The 22,333-nt window shown below is 35.6% G+C and overlaps 1 protein-coding gene across 5 annotated transcripts in view; it reads right to left on the bottom strand.

Annotated features, from left to right (window-relative positions):
* Positions 1-2,238: 2,238 nt before the first annotated feature.
* Positions 2,239-22,333, bottom strand: part of USP33 (ubiquitin specific peptidase 33) — a 59,173-nt gene continuing 39,078 nt past the window's right edge. For 2 of the 5 annotated variants that reach the window (XM_061411526.1, XM_061411529.1), the window contains 14 exons: positions 21,838-21,978; positions 20,573-20,688; positions 19,281-19,453; positions 19,085-19,179; positions 18,400-18,433; positions 16,272-16,317; positions 15,660-15,840; positions 15,088-15,214; positions 13,953-14,122; positions 12,745-12,826; positions 11,922-12,030; positions 5,051-5,153; positions 3,859-3,927; positions 2,239-3,424 (listed from right to left, as the gene is read on the bottom strand). In XM_061411526.1, the coding sequence (XP_061267510.1) occupies positions 3,267-3,424; positions 3,859-3,927; positions 5,051-5,153; positions 11,922-12,030; positions 12,745-12,826; positions 13,953-14,122; positions 15,088-15,214; positions 15,660-15,840; positions 16,272-16,317; positions 18,400-18,433; positions 19,085-19,179; positions 19,281-19,453; positions 20,573-20,688; positions 21,838-21,978 (1,604 nt within the window). In that variant the 3' untranslated portion in view covers positions 2,239-3,266. Of the gene's footprint in view, positions 3,425-3,858; positions 3,928-5,050; positions 5,154-11,921; positions 12,031-12,744; positions 12,827-13,952; positions 14,123-15,087; positions 15,215-15,659; positions 15,841-16,271; positions 16,318-18,399; positions 18,434-19,084; positions 19,180-19,280; positions 19,454-20,572; positions 20,689-21,837; positions 21,979-22,333 lie in introns of those variants that run through there. The other 3 variants (XM_061411527.1, XM_061411528.1, XM_061411530.1) reach the window with 3 other exon arrangements.

Raw genomic sequence — 22,333 nt, 5'->3', positions numbered from 1 at the left:
AGTCTTCTGAGAAACCGCCATACTGTTTTCCACAGTGGCTACACCAATTTACATTCCCACAAAACGTACAAGGGTTCCCTTTTCTTCACATCCTAGGCAACATCAGTTATTTGTGTTCTGATGACAGCCATTGTGACAGGTGTGAGGTGATATGTCAGTGTGGTTTTGATCTGATTCACCAATTAACACTTGCCACCTCTTTGTGATCTCTCTTCCTGCTTTCTCTCTCACATGTTTATTTCATATAGCATGGTTTCAATCCTAAAAACTTAATCATGTATTTCCTCCCAAGGTCATCCCTTCATACTACTATAGGAGTTATCACACTAGAGAAATTTAATACTGAAATATTATCTAATGTATATTCCCTGGCCAATCCAAATTTTCCCAACTGTCCTAATATCACTCCTTAAAAATTTTGTCCAATCCAGGATCCAATCAAGGACCATTTTTTGGTAATGTTTTCTTAATCTTGAGGCTTTGTCTTTCATAACTAATTTTTTGAAGCACCTAGGAAAATTATTTTGTATAATATGCCTTTTTAAAACAATTATCTTGATTTCCTCCCTCATGATTAGATTCAGATTAAATATTTTTGGCAGCCTTCTTACATAGATGTGTCCTTAAAAGTTACACATTTTGAAAAGGAGAAAGAGAATAAGGGATTATATCAAGTGCCAAGTTAAGTATGTATAACAATACCCCTAACTATCATAATCCTATTATCAAGTATAGCAGACACACAGATGTTCAGACCACCCTTCAAGAAAGTACTCACTCCCAGATGAGAATAGAGTGCTTGGCTGACAGCATCTCGCTGTTAGTCCCTCCAGTGTCAATTGGAGGTCATTCTCTTTTCCAGGTAGCCCCTAGTAACAGTAAAAGAGCCAAGCCACTTCTGCCCAGCTGTGAGACTTCTCTAATGGACAACCTTGGTTAGGTTTTCACTGTGCTGCAGAGACGGTCAGGTCTGCATTATGGTCTACTAACTCCTGCTCAATCCTGCTTCCTATTTTCTTTCACTGATGCTACTCTTCAAGAAAGCGTTTGCACTTCTTGCTCCATCTCAGTGTCTGCTTCCTGGAAAACTCAGCCTGAAACATTCTTGTTTAAGAGATGAAAAAAAAAAAAAAAACAGGAGATCTGGGAACTTTAAGTGCTATTCCAAACCAATTCATAGTAGAAAGATGACTTCTCTACTATTAAGAGGATATGTATATAGGCAAACTGACTCCAGGGTTCAAAAACTAATCACTTTCATGTTATAAATCAGTGTAGTAGTCTTAAAATATTGTATCAGTATCTCTTAACTGCAATTTTCCTACTTTTCAGCTCAAGTAGTTCCAAGAAAATCATCCTCAGACAAACCGAATTTTTTAATTTGATATCTATTAACACATATGCCAACTTTTAGCTGAGTCTATGGGGTTAACCCTTTATGTATTATTTTGTTATGCATTTAGATGATTATAATGTTAAAAAAAAAAAAAAGAGTTCTTAGAGACCAGTACTCTTTTTTTGGCCATCCCATGTGGCAGGTGGAACTCTCCCAACCAGGGATCCAATCCATGTCCTCTACAGGGAAGTGTGGAATCTTAACCACTGGACCACCAGGAAGTCCAAGACCAGTACTCTTATCAATATTATATATCCCAATGACAGATGCTATTAATGAATCTAATGCTAACACCATAATCTGTTTTAAAATAATTCAGTGGGCGATAATATACCATGGTGAATGAAAACAGTGGTATAAAGTTACAATGACTTCAGTTGTAGTCCATATCTGCTACTTCTCTGCTGTACATATGACTTTGGGCAAGCTACCTAACCTAAGTCACAGGGTTATAACCAGGATAAAGTGTAAGTAATACACTTAGAGTGCCTGAAACATCATAAATGGAAAGCACTAAACCTTTTTTGATTACCTCTTAAATGGCAAGCATTATACTAATCTCTGGTGATTCAAGACAGATCAGTAATATTCAAACCTTGAAGAGGATCACAGCATAATCATGAGAAAGAAGAAAAATAAAAGCTATCTATATTTTAAAAAATTCAAATAGATTCTAATGACTGATTATTTAATTTCATTAAATACCAAAACTTTAAAACTATACCAAAACTATACCAAATGACTTAATTTGCATATTGCTGATTAAGAAATAATAAGACATTAGTTCAACAGACTTTATACCCTTCACCCTTAATATCTGCCACATAAACACAACATCCAAGTTATACATTTTTAAATCCTTTTTATTGAACTGATTTTAATAACACTGTTTTAGCTGGTGGCATCTGCCCCAGACCAAAACAAAGCCACTGTTAATGCTATTGAACATCCTCAAAGTAATCCCATTTGTTTTTGTACTTGGAATATAATTAAACTTTTGACATCACATAATCAAGCAAATAGCAGTGCATACTATGTTATTCAAAAAGACTTTATGCATTTCATTTAAAAAATCATTTCGCAAGAGGCTTCAGCTTTATCAACACATTCTACACTTCATGCTCTCAAAATAAAAGTGCCCTAAAACTAACCCTAAGTTTCTTCTTTTTTACTGTTATTAATGAACACTATTCAGGGTTATAGGAACTGAAATTTAACATTTTACAGTATAAGAGGCAATAAATTATTAATATCTGCTGACACAAATTCCACTCAGACTAAATACATCATTGCTACATTCAAAAAGACATTTTGTAAATATTAATATGCTAATTCATATGCTGCAGTGCAAAAGAAGTGACACCCTAACAGTTTCCTGAGCTTTAGGAAATTAACAACATCTTTCTGACTGTGACTCTCAATTTAAAATAGGTTCTTTATAATATGAAGCCATGTCAAAACTATACAATTAAATTAGGTTTTTAGAGAACTGAAAAGATTGGTCAGAGTTATGGTGGTTTAGGGTAATGAAAAAGTTTTCAAAGCAAAAGTATTTACAAAGCTACAAAGGACTATGGATTTACATGTAGTATAAAGATCAAAGATAACCTGATTGCCAAATGATCACAATTATCCCCTCTCTTTCAAAAATATTACACTGAAAGACTTTATAAGTTATCTAGCATTAAATATGCCAACCTGTAGAATATTATACATTTAACACATTCTTCCATAATGCCCAGTAAGAAGGAATAAAAGCTAAAACATTAAAAATCGAGAAAATAAACATGCTTTTAGGAATGTTTTTGCATGGGAATATGCTAGAGGAAGTGAAAATGATTTCTCATCAGAACTCTATATAGCCTCAAGATTACAAAGACCGAGTTTCTACTTCAATTTTTTCTTCTGCTTGTACTGCATCAGGATCAACACGAACAACTGGAGGCCGCAAGATAACTTCGGGCCCTCCACCATATATAGACTGTAGAAAATTCCATGTTTCTTCAGAAATCTGACCAGAATCTGCTCCTAAAAATCAAGTACATAGAGAAAAAACAATATTTACAAACTTTCATATTCATATTGCAAAAGCTTTCATAATGTACCCCCACTATGAATACTCTAGGAATAACTGAGAAGTTTCAGAACATGAATCTTCAGGCCATCAGCCCATATAGTTATAGGCTGCAACTTTATGGTCTGCCTTAAAAAGTTAGAGATTTTTTTCCCACATATTCTTTTTTTTTAATTAATTTTTATTGGTGTACAGTTGCTTTACAATGTTGTATTAGTTTCTACTGTACAGCAAAGTGAATCAGCTATATGTACACATATAGCCCCTCTTTTTTGGATTTCCTTCCAATTTAGATCACCATAGAGCATTGAGTACTAAGAGTTTCCTGAACTACAGAGTGTGAAAAATCACTAACAAGCGAAGGCTTAATGGTATTAGTCAAACTTACCTTGCCTGAGTATCACATTGCCACATTTGGTGACTGCAATTTTAGTGTTATCAATAGGACCTGGAGGATCTAAGTTAAAAGGCAAAACAAATAATCAAAATGTATAAATGCACCAAACAACTACATATTTCTGAACATGAATTGATGAAGGATGTAACTGTTTAATCAGATTATTTTTCAGTCAGATTATTCTAGTCAGTTCTTAACTGTCTTATTCCAAGCTTCTTTCTTTTTGGGTCTTAGTTCTCCAAAACAGAACCAGGAAAGCAGACAAGTGAAGTTTTCTCACTACCATCCAAAATGTAATAAAAATAATTTCTTAACTATCCATTTGGGGATTACAGATTAAAATGCACTTTTAATGCTACAAAAGAATAATTCCTTTGTAATTTAAAAAGAATGCAACTCTCAGTTTCAGACTGTCATTAAATTAAAAATATTATACAATGAAATGCTAAAATGCATATATATATATATTTTTTGGCTGTGCCTGAAGGTGTGCAGGATCTTAGTTCCCTGACCAGGGATTGGACCTGGATCCTTGGTAGTGAAAACACAGTATCCTAACCACTGGCTGTCAGGGAATTCTCAAAACGAATCCTTTTTTAACGGGAAAAAACTTTGTTTTCCCCTTGAATACAAAAGTATAGTGCACCTTCATCATCAAAATACTTTTAAAAGAAAAAAAGGCACAAGAGAGAAAAAAATACTGTGATTCCACTACAGAAAGACAGGCAAATTATTTTCGCATCTTTCTGGTCTTTTTGCCTTTGTACATGTTTGCCTTTTTAAAGGTTCCAACTATGCATACTATATTATAGCCTTTTTCATATATCAAGAACATCTTATTTTTTAATTATTAAACACTGTTATACAAATAATTTTTAAAGTTCATATAGTATCCCATTGTAACAGAAGCACCATAGTTTAACCAATCTTATTGTTGGAAGGATTAAAAAAATGTTTTTAATGTTAAGATTGTAGACTAATTTTTATTTAGTTCCCTTATACTTTCCATGAATATGCTATAATTTGTGAAAGTTTTTAAAAAATTAAAAATAACCAAAATATAAACTAGACTGTATGATCCCTGATCTCTTGTTCAGTAGTTTAATTCCAAATACATATATTCAAAAAACATTTGTCAAGTAAAAAATTTGCAAAGAATTTTGTCTTTCTGTTAAACACTTACCTCCATCTTTACCCTTCACAAAACTTTCCCATTCTCTAAACCATTGCATACTGATGCAATAAAAAGTAGCTGGAGAGTCTTCCTCTTGGAATGCTCTGTTGAGCTACAGAGGAAAAAAAAAATCAGTCACTTAAAGTCTAGAACTTTTGTACTACAAAACTTTTGTGTTTTGTAGCAGAATACAACCATTCTACTTCATTATCTGATGAGGCTAATTCCTCATACACAAAGAACGTGATGTACGTTGATGCTAAGTTATCTTAATAGGACATGTTAACACCTGATAAACATTCAATCAATCCATCTATTGAGTTTTAAGACAAAACCCTAGAGTTATGGAATAATTACAGACTTGCATTTTAAAAAACAGCTTTAAAAAATAAAAAAGTTTTATTAAAGAATAATCCACCTACTATTAACATAAAGTTCAATGGTTTTCAGTTGTTTATAGTTCTGCAACCACTACTGCAATCCATTAAAACATTTCTGACACCCCAGAAAGTTCCCCTGCACCCGTTTGCAATCAATCACTTCCGCTCAGCCCCAGGAAACCACTGATCTACTCTACCTTTTTATAAAAAGAAGTTTCATATAAATGGAATGAGACATCACATAGTCATTTTTTATCTTATCTTCTTTCACTTGGCATAATGTTTCTAAGATTCATCATATGCATGCATCAGTAGCTCTACCTTTTTTATGCTTAGTTGTACTCCATTGTAAGGATATACCACATCTTGTTTATCTATTTGGCACCAGATGGGTATATCAATTATTTCCAGTTTGGGACAACTACGACCAATTCTGCTATGAGCATCTGTGTACACGGTTTTGCAGACTTTAATGATCATTTCTCTGGTGTTGTGTGAAAGTTGCTCAGTCTTATCCAACTCTTTGCAACCCCGTGGACTATACATTCCAGGGAATTCTCCAGGCCAGAATACTGGAGTGGGTAGCCTTTCCCCTCTCCAGTGGATCTTCCCAACCCAGGGATCAAACCCAGGTCTCCCACATTGCAGATTCCTTACCAGCTGAGCCACAAGGGAAGCCCCACTTCTCTGGTGTAAATACCTAAGAATGAGACTGCTGAGTCACGTGTTGCTGCTGCTGTTCAGTCGCTAAGTTGTGTCCGACTCTTTGTGACCCCATGGAATGTAGCATGTCAGGCTGAGTCCTGTGCTGAGTGGTTGTTTAACCTCTAAAAAACTTTCAAGCTGGTTGTCATTTGGCATGACGAAGAGTTGGTGGCACTCTTTGTTGGGCACACTACATGCCCACCAACAGTGTTTATGAGAATTCTAGTTTTCTACATTTTTGTCAGAACTTGATATTGTCCTCTTGTTTCAGTCATTCTAAAAAGTGTGTAATGTAGCTATAATTTGCATTTTACTAATGACTAATGAGAATGTGTACTTATTCATATGCTTAGTTAACACTCATATATTAAGGATAATGTATATTAAAATATTTTGCTTATTTTCAAACTGGAATATCTGTCTTCTTGAGTTGTATGAATTCTTTACATAACCTGGATATAAGTCCCTTGATGATAAGTGATTTACAAATGCCTAGAACTGGATTTACAAATGCCTAGAACTGGATTTCGGAGAAGGCAGTGGTAACATACTCCAGTACTCTTGCCTGGAAAATCCCATGGACGGAGGAGCCTGGTGGGCTGCAGTCCATGGGGTCGCAAAGAGTCGGACAAGACCGAGCGACTTCACTTTCACTTTTCACTTTCATGCACTGGAGAAGGAAATGGCAACCCATTCTAGTGTTCTTGCCTGGACAATCCCAGGGATAGAGGAGCCTAGTAGCCTGCCGTCTACGGGGTCACACAGAGTTGGACATGACTGAAGTGACTAGCAGCAGCAGGACTGGATTTGGGTCTACCTTCCTAATGTACGTTTCTTCTAGTATCAGCATTGCTGGTCTTACTGATTGTCCCATTAACTGAGATGATATACCATCCCACATTACTCTGACAGTGTAACTAACTTTACATAAAATAAAGGAAGAAGTGGGCTCACATCCATAAGATTCACTAACTTTACCATATGTTATTGTTCTTTAGTAGCTAAGTCATTTCCAACTCTTTTGCAACCCCATGGACTGTAGCCCACTAGGCTCCTCTGTCCATGGAATTATCCAAGGAAGAACACAGGAGTGGGTTGTCATTTCCTTCTTCAGGGGATCTTCTCGACCCAGGGATTGAACCTGAGTCACCTGCATTGGCAGGCAGATTCTTTACTACCGACCATCAGCTAAAAGTCGCTGGCCTACTGAATACTGTTTTTGTGTCTAGGTGACAAAACACTGTGGGCCTGGTACTGTCCTATATGATGCAGTATATATCCCAAACTGTATAGTCCATGGGGTCACAAACAGTCGGTCAAGACTGAGCAACTTTCACAAAACACCAGAGAAATGATCATTAAAGTCTGCAAAATGCTGTACAAAGGGTTTTCTTAAACATTTGACACAAATGATAAAAACCTAGAAATACTGATATAATACTAGCATCTAATCCTCAGACTCCATCATTTTTCTAAATGATGCAACAATATTGTTTATAGTCAAAGAATCCAGTGAAGAATCACCTATTGGGTGATTACTGGCAGTCCAGTGATTGAGACCCTGCACTTCCATTTCAGGGGGCGTAGGTTTGATCCCTGGTCCAGGAACTAGGATCCCACTTGCTGCATGACCAAAAAAGCACCCCCCAAAAGAGAAAATCCCAAGAATCACCTGCTGCATATAACTTCCCATTTCCTTTCAGTTCAGTTCAGTTGCTCAGTCGTGTCCGAATCTTTGCAACCCCATGAACTGCAGCACGCCAGGCCTCCCTGTCCATCACCAACTCCCGGAGTTCATTCAAATTCAGTCCATCGAGTCGGTGATGCCATCCAGCCATCTCATCCTCTGTCGTCCCTTTCCCCTCCTGCCCCCAATCCCTCCCAGCATCAGAGTCTTTTCCAATGAGTCAACTCTTCACATGAGGTGGTCAAAGTATTGGAGTTTCAGCTTTAGCATCAGTCCTTCCAATGAACACCCAAGACTGATCTCCTTTGGAATGGACTGGTTGGATCTCCTTGCAGTCCAAGGGACTCTCAAGAGTCTTCTCCAACACCACAGTTCAAAAGCATCAATTCTTCGGTGCTCAGCTTTCTTCACAGTCCAACTCTCACATCCCTACATGACCACTGGAAAAACCATAGCCTTGATTAGACAGACCTTTGTTGGCAAAGTAATGTCTCTGCTTTTGAATATGCTATCTAGGTTGGTCATAACTTTCCTTCCAAGGAGTAAGTGTCTTTTAATTTCATGACTGCAGTCACCATCTGCAGTGATTTTTGGAGCCCCACCCCCCTTAAAAAAGTCTGACACTGTTTCCACTGTTTCCCCATCTATTTACCATGAAGTGATGGGACCAGATGCCATGATCTTAGTTTTCTGAATGTTGGCTGAGCTTTAAGCCAACTTTTTCACTCTCCTCTTTTACTTTCATCAAGAGGCTTTTGAGTTCCTCTTCACTTTCTCCCATAAGGGTGGTATCATCTGCATATCAGAAGTTATTGATATTTCTCCCAGCAATCTTGATTTCAGCTTGTGCTTCTCCCAGCCCAGTGTACTCATGATGTACTCTGCAAAGAAGTTAAATAAGCAGGGTGACAATATACAGCCTTGACGTACTCCTTTTCCTATTTGGAACCAGTCTGTTGTTCCATGTCCAGTTCTAACTGTTGCTTCCTGACCTGCATACAGGTTTCTCAAGAGGCAGGTCAGGTGGTCTGGTATTCCCATCTCTTTCAGAATTTTCCACAGTTTATTGTGATCCACACAGTCAAAGGCTTTGGCCTAGTCAATAAAGCAGAAATAGATGCTTTTCTGGAACTCTCTTGCTTTTTCCATGATCCAGCAGATGTTGGCAATTTGATCTCTGGTTCCTCTGCCTTTTCTAAATCCAGCTTGAACATCTGGAAGTTTATGGTTCAAGTACTGTTGAAGCCTGGCTTGAAGAATTTTGAGCATTACTTTACTACCATGTGAGATGAGTGCAATTGTGCAGTAGTTTGAGCATTCTTTGGCATTGCCTTTCTTTGGGATTGGAATGAAAACTAACCTTTTCCAGTCCTGTGGCCACTGCTGAGTTTTCCAAATTTGCTGGCATATGGAGTGCAGCACTTTCACAGCATCATCTTCCAGGATTTGAAATAGCTCAACTGGAATTCCATCACCTCCACTAGCTTTGTTCGTAGTGATGCTTTCTAAGGCCCACTTGACTTCACATTCCAGGATGTCTGGCTCTAGGTGAGTGAGCACACCATCGTGATTATCTGGGTCGTGAAGCTCTTTTTTGCACAGTTCTTCTGTGTATTCTTGCCACCTCTTTTTAATATCTTCTGCTTCTGTTAGGTCCCTACCATTTCTGTCCTTTATATAATACTATTATTTGCCATCAAAGGTCCATCTAGTCAAGGCTATGGTTTTTCCAGTAGTCATGTATGGATGTGAGAGTTGGACAGTAAAGAAAGCTGAGTGCAGAAGAATTGATGCTTTTGAACTGTGGTGTTGAAGAAGACTCTTGAGAGTCCCTTGGACTGCAAGGAGATCTAACCAGTCCATCCTAAAGAAGATGAATTGGTGATGGACAGGGAGGCCTGGCATGCTGCAGTCCATGTGGTCACAGAGAGTCAGACACGACTGAGCAAGTGAACTGAACTGAATACTATTATAATCTATTTTGAAGTACAAATTATCCAAAATTCAGCAAGGAAAAGTCCCTTCAAGCTGGCTTTTGTGTACTTCTGACATTTCCCCATCATTCTTCAAAGACTTCTTAACTTTTTGGAACAGTATGGAATTCCAAGCTCATCTTGCAATTCCGCTGCCTCAGCCCTGAAAGCAGTCATTTCTCCAAGGAGGGCTGGTCACTTTGACTACAGAAAGATGTTTAGAAGCCAAGATCTGAAAAAAGCTGGGTATGCTCAATCCTACTGGAGTTATCCAGGCCTTTTCAGAGACAAGAGTTAGGAAATTAATTTAGGTACATCATTCATTTCTATACACATGTACACATACACACATTCATAACTCCATATGTATGTGTATGGCCTTCCCAGGTGGCTCAGTGGTAAAGAATCCACCTGGCAATGCAGGAGACGCAAGAGACTTGGGTTCGTTCCCTGGGTTGGGAAGATTCCCTGGAGGAGGAAATGGCAACCCACTTCAGCATTCTTGCCAGGATAATCCCATGGACAGAGGAACCTGGCAAGCTACAGTCCAGAAGTTCCCAAAGAGTTCGACATGACGGAGCACGCACACACATATGCACATGTCTATGACAGTGAGTTCACAAAGATATCTACAATTTTAATCCAATAACAAAGAGTCCGTTTTAGTTTTCTCTCTTTCAAAATTTGTAACTCCTTTATCTGACAATAAGAAATCTGGCTCTCATGATACCTGTATTCACTGATCAATCCTACATATGGAATCAATCCCACACAAGGAATCAGTCCCTCAAATCTACCACCACCACTATGCTATGCCTCTTCACATATCCATCTCCAGCCAACATGGAAAACCATTTCCATGTTGCCTGTGCTCCAACACCCTTGACCAGGCCCACACTACTACAAAAAGCTTTCTTTACCTTGTCTGGGCTCTGAAACCCCACTGTGAGCCACTGTCTCTGCTCCTATCTCTAGTATGGCAGCCTACCCACCTTCCATATTTCCTGAAAGTCAGCTATGGTCTTCCTGATCTTCACTGACCAGTTCTTTTAATAGTTACTTAAGTCTTGCATTGCTTGTATTCCTATTCTACTTAAAATACTTAGAATGGCTTCTATTGATCAAACCCTAATGGATACAGTCATTAGCTATCTAAGTATTCATGGAATGACCTATTTTTAATATTCAACTAAAATATGCCTCTTTATAATTAGGAAGCAAATGAGGCTCAAGAACAATAAATCAATCCACACCTGTATTATTCTCCTGTGTATGTAAAAATGTCTTTATTTAGGCAAGGACACACACAAAAAAACACCTCTAAATCTATGAAAAGAAACAGGTATGTGTGAAGAGAAGTGTGTGTCCACAACATGAAATGTACTATTCATCTATAGTATCTACTCAATAACTTCTCCCCATCTTTTACTAAAAGAATCTCAATTTGCCCTTACAGAATTATCCCTCCACAAATATAATTTGAACAGGAATACAATGAATATGCCTCTCAAGTGACCCAAACTCTAGTAGGATTCTCTACTAGGAATTCGAGTAAATAAGTAGTTGGAGCCATTTTACTGACAGTACCACTTTGAAGAAACTTACTTCATGCTACCTAGACAAATGGAAGTGTATTCTTTCTCTCCACAAAACCTGGTTATTCAGCTCTTCCTATTGATTCTGTGATCAGACTCTCTATTGCCTGTAATCAAGAAACATCTTGTAATATATTCACTTTATGGGAACTAGGTATAAGTATAGAAAGCTTCCCCAAACAATATTTACTTTACAAAGGGGTGAAAATAGAGAATGCAATCTGAGTAGATGGCCTTCTGAAAAAATCACTAGCTTATCAAAATCTATAATTGACTATTTCAGTAAGATTTCTTGCCAGTGGCAATACATAAACCAAAATTTATTACCAATCCATGAAAACAAAAATCCACAAAGGAAGAACTTAACTCACTAGAACTACAGTCACTTTACTGGGGTCTCTCACTGTTACGTGCCCATAACACTTAAAATCTATTACAACTCTTTCATCCAATCATTTCACTTATAGAGTTTTTCTAAGGGTCACTTCTTTTTCTTTATTCTAGATCATTTTTCTAATTTGAAAAGCATCATTTTTTTACCCGAATAAAAATTTCCAATTCAGTTTTTCTTCTTTTTTCAATTTTCTCTGCTTCAATCTGGCAAGTGTGACAAATGTACAGATGGTTGACGGCTGGTCCTCCTCCATACCTAAGGCATGAAGAATATTAATAATTATGATAATCTGGAAGAAAGCTGATCTAGGAAATGTATCCAAGTTTTCATAAAATGTAAAAACTAAATTATTGTGAGGACTTGATTTTATGCTTTTCAGGGTCAATGATTATATCAGTTTATTGATTTGTCTGCTTTATCATATTTGAACTTTCCCTTACAGCTACTTTTGTTACAAAATGTTTGTGGCAACAATAACACACAATAAAAGAAGTAGCTGTCAAAAATTAGCATGTTTATATGTTTATAAATCTTAGGTTATACACAGCCACAGTTTTAATCAAGTTTTAATCAGAAGGAGACTTCCCCTGTCCACTCAAGTAAGAATTCATGAAATGAATTATTTTCAATATTTAAGAAATATATTAGGGGATTGTGTGAAATATTTTTAAATAAAATTTAAAACTTTAGAGAGTTAAATATCACAGCATACCTTTATAGATAGACTATCAGAACAGCCTTTATAGATAGACTATCAGAACAGAAAAATTAGAATTAATTATCTAGATCAGGGCCACTCTAGCTACAAAAGTCTCTCCAGTCATGCTTCAGCGTGAATAAATGAAGGAAAAAGGGAATATTCTACATAAGCAACATACAGCAAAAGAGCACACACAAAATAACCAATCTCTCTTTAACAAATTTCATAAACTGATTTTCACAATATCATACTGCTTAAAAAAAACAAACCTGCTATATAGGTTATCCCAAATGTTCTGAGGCAGCATCAAAACCAGGTCTTCAATATAACCAGCTTTTCGTGGAGGAACACCTAGAAAAGTTTGAAATGAATCTGTCTCGTTCCTTTTGTTAATTTTAACTGATTAATTCTTAGCATTTTTTCAATTATTATTCTTAAAAACTCTCCCCAAGAGGTAGAAAATTAAGTATAAACATACATTCCTGAAGAGATATTTTCTCTTGAAATATAGAGTAAGTTAACCAAGATGTTCAGGTATTTAACTTACATAAATCTTTACTAAGCCATGACTATGTATTGGGGCAAACCAGAGATAAATCAGAGACAATCTTTTCTTCATGGAGCTAATAAGCCAGAAGAAGACATTTAGAATTTACATGAATAACCAAAAGGCAGGCACAGATAAATGCCATAAAAGGATTATAGGGAGATTCTGAACAGGAAGAGACTTAAGTTAATAGCTCAAGTGGGAGAAAGTTATAAGAGAAAAATTCACATACAGAAATATTTTCAAAGTTTAGATTTCTAAATCCAATACAGGACATTTCTACTATTTCTTGAGGTTTCGCTGCAAAAATAATAAATGAGAATAACAAGTCTTCGACCATGAAATTTAATTAAAAGTGTCACACTAAGGTATTATTTGTCATGGGAACAAGCAGTAACACAGTCAGTCACAAAGGGAGAAGTTATATTTAGCAAATAACTGCATGAGGTTTTTTTTGTTGTTGTTAAATTTCAAGTACATTTTTTTGGTTAGGAAAAGAGCCAGCTATTCATTTAGACAAAAGGGATAAGAGCCATGGATATAGTTGGAGCTGGATGTCTGTCAGCTGAGAAAAATGATGAGCAATAGAAGTACTCCCTGTACCTTAATCGGGTGTTTATGCATCTGTCTTTACTATGAAACTGGAGCTTTGAGAACAGAAACAGTGTTTCTGGTATTTTTAGACTCTAGCACAGCATTTGGAAATGGTACCCAATAAATATTAATATTTATTCTATGAAGAGGCTATAGATTACCCATACTTATAAGAAAAAAACTAATTTCTGAGACCATAGTAAATTAAACACATTTAAGTTGGAATGCAGATGGGAAATGGAAAATAAATGGAAGAGGAAAATCCTTGGCTCTTGTCTTATTTGTAAATTATTTAATAGAAAATTCCTACTACTACTTTTCATTAGAGTTTCTTACCTCCATGAATACAGAGAAAATCATTATTTGAAATAGGGCCAGGTTCAGCAAAGGTCTTAAATTTATTTAGCCACTGTCGAGAAATATAAAACTGAAGGAGACTTGGTTCCATTATGTTCAACAAATTTGATATTCTTCGCCTCTCTTTTTGTGCTTCTTCACTGCTCTTCCTATTAAGGACAGTAATTGATTATATTCAATAAGCATTTTACTCCATTAGACTAGTAAAGTGGATTTTTCCACTTCCTTATTAGACTTTGCATACACACTGATAGAGTTATCCCTCCATGTCCATGGGGGACTGGTTCCAGGAACCCTGCAGATACCAAAGCCTTATATAAAATGGTGTAGCATTTGCATCTAACCTGTGCATATCCTCTCATATACATTAAATTACTTCTAGATTAAACAATACCTAATACAATGTAAATGCTATGCAAACATTAGTATATAGGGCATAAATGGTAGCTAGATAGTTACTGGTGAGCAATTTCAAGTTTTGCTTTTTGGAACTTTCTGGAATCTTTCCCTCCCCAATATTTCTTATCTGCCGTTGGTTGAATCCTCAGATGCAAAACCCATGCAACATGGAAGGTGGACTGTGCTGTGAATCTTATTAGGTCTTGAAAATTATTCATAAGAAATATATTGTACTTTGCTCCCTGCTTCCCCCACTGCATTATAACCCTAGGGGTCATATCTAGGTGATAACTAATGTATCCACATAACTACTGTTAGAAAACAGACATTCAAATGATTGCTAACAAGACAGTAGCTTGTACAATCTTTTAGAGGACACTATAAAGTATTTTATATTAATACCTCCTTTTATTGGCTATGTTAGGAGAAAATTTGGTATTTAGTTCCTACTATCAGTGCCTAATTTTTAAAAGTAAAACAAATGTTTCTAAAACAAAATATAGCCCTTTGCCCCTCAACTAAATGATTTAACATTTTCTTAACAAAAGATCATTCTACACACAAACTTTCACTTTTACTCACATAATGAGAGTAAAATAATTTCTAATCTTTACTCAGCAATCCACTTTGAAAGTCTTAGAAGTCACTATTGACCTTAACATGAGACGCTTTGTCATCTTTGTCAAAACAGCCTACTCATGAGTTATTACCTCACCTGTAGAAGAGAACATAAGCTTCTGCATTTTGTACAGTAGACTCTGAAACTTCAGTGACACTCTGGTCGTCAAATTCATACCAGAGATTATTTAAATTGTTTCGGCAGTAGGCAATATAGTGTCCACCTGAATTTAGGCAGAGAAAATTTAAATTATTTCAGTGATACAAAATTAACACAAGAATGGAAGATAAAACTAGTTTTGTAGCCTCAGTTCCTACCTAGCAGAGATATAGCAAGAACTACCCTATTTTTCCCAGTAGGTACCCTTACCACCATTACTGGAGGAAATGAAAATCGTAACAAAGAATGCAATCTTAAAAAAACCAGTGTAAAAATAATCATGTTAAAATCCTTACTATTTATCTTAACACAAAATGTATTTTTACTATTTTAAACACGAGAGTAAAATTATTCAAATTCCTAAAATTTCTGACGTTTTTAAAAACCAAAATAAAATAATAAAAATCTACTTTTACACTTTTTTTTTGTTCAATCAGGCCTTGTTTAAGAGATCAATTCAGATGTTTCTTTTTTTAATGTAAAATCATATGTCAAACTTGGATACTTACTACTTGCAGTTCCATGATGACAAATGACTGACAGAAGATCATAGGTAACAATTTGCACCGGACTATCTTTAGCAAGAAATGGTTGAAGATCCAGGCCTTCCAGTGGAAATGAAACATGGGTACTGATTTTGGTGGAAAACATCAGTTCATGTCTGAATCTTTTAAGATGGATGCACAAAATCTTTTTAAAAGAGAAAGGTAGGATTATTTCAAAATTTCTTGTTCTAGACAAAGGAGTCTATTAAATACACTTATTGTCAAGATTAAACATAATCATCCAATTCTGATAACCTGATTCCAGAGATGTTAAAATGTGGAAATTATGAAATGTGGTACTTCCTAAGTCCATAGCTACTGGTTTTTCCAATTTTACACTTTATACCTGCAAGAACCTACAATGTCTGATTAAACTGTGTTTAACATAGTTTTATTTACTGCTAGGGGCACTTACTTGATATGCAATCCAGTATTTTAAAAATGGATAATCATAATGGGTACACATAGCGACTGACCACTTCACTCTTCAACAAATGCTAAACAATTCACTGCACTGTGTTACATTAAAGCTTTACCTACCACATAAAATAAAATGAATTGTCATAAAGCCCATACCTCAGGAAACTTTTGTACTTTACAAAACTTTACTCCATTTCTCAACCTAAGGGTAAAAAGGGAAAATCAATTTTAATAAAACTGTTTCCCATACAAATCTACAAAACCTTTAGTATTTTCAAACATACAGCAAATCTTTTAGAAAATGCGGAGACAAAGGTATCAAACTAAAAACGCTTACTACTGAATTATATGCTACCAATTAAAAACATACTAATAAAACACTGGAATCACTTTCTGTAAAAAATTATTTAAATTAAGATAAAACTTCAGAGTTATGTAGTTCTTTGATGAAAAATCTACTTTCTGTGGTCTGGCTATGCCTTTAGAACATTCATGTATCAACTGAAACTAGGTAAAATAAAATCCTAGTTTTATAGAACTGGTTAGTCAGGTCAATATATTATATAGCCTTTATTCTTTTTCTTTTTTTATAAAAATGTATCTATTTACTTGGTTACACCAGGTTTTGGTTGCAGCATGTGGAATCTTTTATTAATAGGCCCCCTCCACTGGGAACATGGAGTCTCAGCCACTTGATCACCAGGGAAGTCCCTACAATCTTTACCCCTAAATGTGGAAATTAATAACGAGATAAAGAATGGTTATTATTAATAATCAAAATTTTTTTTTGGTCATATCACATGGCTGGTAGGATCTTAGTTTCCCAATCAGGGATCAAACATGGGCCCTTGGCAGTGAAAGCACAGAGTCCTAACTACTAGAGTGCCAGAGAACTCCCAATAATCAATATTAACATATACTTGACAGATCTCAGGGCTTCCCTGGTGGCTCAGAGGTGAAAGCATCTGCCTGAAATGTGGGAGACCCACGTTTGATCCCTTGGTCAGGAAGATCCCCTGGAGAAGGAAATGGCAACCCACTCCAGTATTCTTGCGTGGAGAATCCCATGGACTGAGGAGCCTGGTGGGCTACAGTCCACGGGGTCGCAAAGAGTCGGACACGACAGAGCGACTTCACTTTCACTGACAGATCTCTACTTTGGATTCTGGATTCTGGGGTGGATGCAAGTTCTTTTTCACCTTCACTATTACCTTTTTTTTTTAGCTGGCACTGTTTTCCCAAGAAAGATTCCCCCTCTGGGCCAACTCTGTCTTCAGCTATCAACTGTGGCTTCCAGGACAAACTGATAATAAATACTTTCCAATTCACTAGAAGTGTACTTTTTTCTAGAAAGTACAGGCAGCTTTTCTTCCTTACTGACCAAACAGTACACTTTACCTTTTTGTCATGAAGACAAATAGCTGTAGATCAACATTTCCCTGGATTTTTGACAAAAGCCAGAAGTTTGCATTATGAAGATTTTGTATCTTATTAGGAGATCTTTATTTTTCTATTACAGAGATTCAGAAAAACTTTCTAGTTCATTCTACCTCAAACGTATTTGCTTTCAATTCATTTTTCTTTTCTAACTCATCACCAAGAAGACTTAAAAGCCTAAATTTATCACAAGATAGAAAAAGGTAGCTAGTATAAAGAAACAAAATCATTCTTTTTGTTTTTTAAATAGTATGATGCTTTTTATTGTTCATATTTTACTTATTTTTTAATGTTGTCCTGGTTTCTGCCATACAACTTGAATGAGTCATGATTTAAATACATCCCTTCCCTCTTGAGCTTTCCTCCCTCCTCAAATCCATACCTTTCTTATCTGTCTTTTTTATTTGGCCCTCATATAGCAGGTAACATTACAGACAATATAACCTTTCTGAATTTTACACAGACTTGAAACTATGCACTTTATAATCACTTTCACTTCTTAACTCTAGCCTGTTATGGTGAGAAACCAGAAGAGAATACTGCATTATTTATGATGGCAGAATTAACCTAGGTAATAAAAATGCATGTTATATATCCTAGTATATGTCTGTAATATATATGGAAAATGCTTTTTTGCAAAATGACATACTTACCTTATCTCAAAATACACTATCACATATTAGCTAAGCCTATTAAATTTGTTAAATTTTTAACCTTGAATTTGTTTTACAGAATAGGTTTCTTCATTTTTACTAGGACAAATCTCACATGTCCAATTCAAATAACCAAGAAAAATATCATTTAAAATACAAAGCATGCAATTAAAAGCACTGCCAATGACACTTACTTTTTGCATTTTTCACAACTGTACATATTGTCACCTGAGGATAGAACAGACCTGGTTATTCCTCTCCAACTAAAAGCAAGCTATTTTCTTTTGGTTTTGCACTTCTTTGAGTTTCTCACGCTGATCCCGTAGAACAGTAATGCATTTTTCAGTCTCTGCTCAAGTCAGCATATTAACCTTGTCTACAACACCCTCTTGTTTTCAACCCAGAAGGCCCATCTCAAATAACACTGTGCCCACTTATTCACTCAACAAAATTCAGACTGCCTATTGTATGCTGAAGCAAGGTGCTGGCACCCCAAAATAGTGAAGGATTAGATTTAAATACTACTTAGAAATTCAGACTAATTCAGATACACAGTCTTTTATACTGGCTGAATTTTCTCTTTTTTCAATCTCAGAGCAGATTTAACACACTTCAAATATCTATTTGTCTAGTGTACTAGTACTAGTGTAGTACTACTATTGTCTAGTACTACAGGAGTTTGTATCAGTTATTTCAGGATATTACTTATAGTATTTATGTCATCATGATAGATGCTGGCACTGTGGCAATATGGGCAAGCACTATTTAAGCTGCCTCAAAATTTAGCTTTTATGAATACATTTCATATTTAGTCCTACTAATCTTTTAGCTCACTCACAACAGTTTAGCCACAGATGAAAACTATTTTGTATTTCTTACCTTTTAGTTCATCTCTGGCAAAGAAGGCAGCAAGACAATCTTGCAAGGTTACTATTGGACCCCAAAACCAGCTAGGGACACATGAGACAACAAACCTGAAACATCATTGACAGAAAAAAGAAAGGAAATGTTCTGCCAGTACAGCAGAAACAGCAGCTTTAACAATGAACCAATAACAAAGAAAATACACACATACCTCTTCACATACTCCATGAAAAAAGCTATCCACCCTTGTGGAGCATATGCTTCGCCACATGATCCTGCTTTGACTATAGATGTTGGATGACTTGACGAATGCAGTTTAGCAAGGTCTTCCTTGCCAGGAATTGGCAAGGACAGATCTTGAAAGGTCTCGAGGGTTACAGACACCTAAAATTGTTTTGTGTTTTAAGAATGGGATGAAAATAATCCAGCACAAACACCTGAGGACAGATTTTAGACGGCAAAGATCCAAGCAAATTATAATAAGGAAAAAACCCAAACACCAAACTGTTTTTTATAGTAATAAAGCAAAAGTAACAACTAAAGCAAAACTGCTTTGCACCGGGAACTGTTCTAAATTTAATCTTCACATAAACCATAACTACCAACATCCCCATTAGCTGAGAACACAGTGGTAAACAGAAGTACCTCACACCCAGCCACTGTAGCTTGAGGTTCAAACTGTTTATCACTACTGCATTTATTTTTGGAAATGACCTCTAGTGATAGTTATTAAATGTAGTTTAAAAAACAAGATGCAAAACCTAAACAGCTGAAAACATTTCAGGATATTTCTATTTAAATAACTGATACATTAAAATAGACTATTGAAAACCCTTAGACTTGACTTAATTCTAACACAATAACAGAAAACTTTCTTTGGGTTATTTCTTTTTTGAGATATGTCATTTTACATTTATTTTAATTATATTCATCACTATACTGAAGTAAAACCATTCTTAAAACCTCTATGAAGTTCAGGAATTTAGAGGTACTATTAAAAATCTCATGATGATATTAATTTACGTATCTTCTGTATAAACCTGATACTACTTTTATTATCTGAATCCAATCTTAACATGAGAAAATATTTACAAACCATATAACCAAGTGAGATGATACATTCATAGCCTTGTACAAGTCAGTAACAACTGTTTCCTGCTAATTTCATCAGCCTTGGGAGAATATGTATGTGTTTCAAATTCTGGTTGCTGAGCAACATATCTCCTTTATTTGTGACCAGAGATGAAGAACTGAGTTAATTCTTCCTGCTAATGCATGCCTGTTCAATGACAAGTCAAGACCCATCCTTAAAAAAGTATGCTGCTATTACTTCCAAAAAACAAGTTCTAGTCTTAGAATCAATTTATACTTATGCAAACACCTGAAATATAAGTATAATCATCAATAGCAAAGAGAAGGAATTAAAACTTCTCATACCATCGTCAGTTTTTTTTAAAGCATTTGAAAGAAATTTCCTGTGTATTATAATTCTCACATACTCACCCTGTCACAAGTCAGACACTGAACTGAACTAATGATTGTTCCATCAAATATGTCTGAAATAACACTTCGGTATTTCTTGTGCTGTTTTTTTCTCTTTGGAGATAATGCAGATTGAACTAGGATTGAAAAACAAGTATAGAAGAATTTTTTCTTTTAGAAATCAAAAGTTTCTTTACATTTTTTCTGAAACTATTAACAGCAAAATTACTCTGCTGAAAAAATCTGTCAAAATACCATTCAAAAGCACTACCTAAAGAAAACACAAAAAACAACCAAAAATCCTCAAAGAGAAACCGTGACGAAATAGAAAGGGTTCAGTCTCCCCATCTTGACTTCAACCAGAACAGTCATGCTTTTACTTATTTGTTGTTGCTTCCAAGTAAGGCTTTATTTGAAGAAAGGATTCTATTAAGTTTTTGAGAGTTCTTTATATATTCTAGATACAAGTCCTCTGTCAGCTATGTGGTTTACAAATATTTTCTCCCAATCTTTTCATTCTCTTAATAATTTGCCAAGAAAGATTTTTTTTCATTTATGGATCATGCTTTTTATGTCTTTGATGTCTTTAAATAATTCTAACACAAAGTCATAAAGACTCTTTAACTTCACGCAACATTAAGCATAAAACATAAAACCCAATCATCCCACATCCAGGTGTTTACCCTGAACAAGTGACAATTTATGTTCATACAGAAACTAGTACATAAATATTTATTTAACTGCCAAAAACTGGAAACAAACTCAAATATCCTTCAGTGAGTATACTCACTGAGTTCAGTCACACAATGAAATACTAAGTAATAAAAAAGAACTATTCAGACATGTAATGTGACTGTATCTCAAATGCATTAAGCTAAGTGAAAGCAGCCTATTTCAAAAGACTATGTGCTTTATGATTACATGTATATGACATTCTGGAAAAGGAAAAACAGTAGGAATAGAGAACAGATAGGCTGGGGCCTTGGGAGGGAATGGAACAGTACGATGGATGGAACAGTACTATGAGGGACTTCTCTGGGGAGCTGGAACTGTTCTACACTGTGTTTGTGGTGGGGGTCCTAACAATCTATGCATGCGCTGAAACTCAGAACCCTATGCCAAAAGAGTCAACTCTGTCATACATAAATTTGTGCCACACACACAAAAATATTTTAAATCATGGCTGTATAAAATGATGCTGTCAATTTTAAAAAGCCTGAATAATATTTCATAATTAACACTTTAAACTATCAAAGCAAAGAAACCTGAGTAACTGAAACTTCTACCTTTTTTATGTGTGGGTGGCAATCCTGGCCACAAATTGCCTGATTTAGGAGGGCTTGCTGATAATCTTGGATTAACACCTTCATTTGATGGGAGGATCTGTGGTGTAGACAGGTCATTCAAATGGACATCAGTAATATATTCTGTAATATTTAAAATTTGTATTATTACCTTAAATAGTAAAATTATTCCACCTGTCAAAGAAAGCTTTTTTCATTTGAGATTTTGAACACAATTCACATTAATAAATGTCAGGTGAAACACTCAACAGACATTATGCTTGCTAAGTGAGTAAGCATTAATTACTGTTAATGTTATTATTAATGTTGATAACACATTACTGTTGTAGGCAATACAGAAAGTGTGCAGTGGAAATATAAAGCGGAAGAGGACTGTATTTGTCCTAATTTAGTATTTAAAAAACTAAAGCAAATTGGGGCAGTTTTTGAAAGCTTTAAAACCATATGGGAGAAAAAGAGATTATCTTCCCAAACTAAC

This window comes from Bos javanicus, chromosome 3 (assembly GCF_032452875.1).
Source record: "Bos javanicus breed banteng chromosome 3, ARS-OSU_banteng_1.0, whole genome shotgun sequence".
Lineage (NCBI taxonomy): Eukaryota > Metazoa > Chordata > Mammalia > Artiodactyla > Bovidae > Bos > Bos javanicus.
Note: the sequence above shows the minus strand (reverse complement) of the source record. Positions and strands in the feature narration are given on the sequence as shown.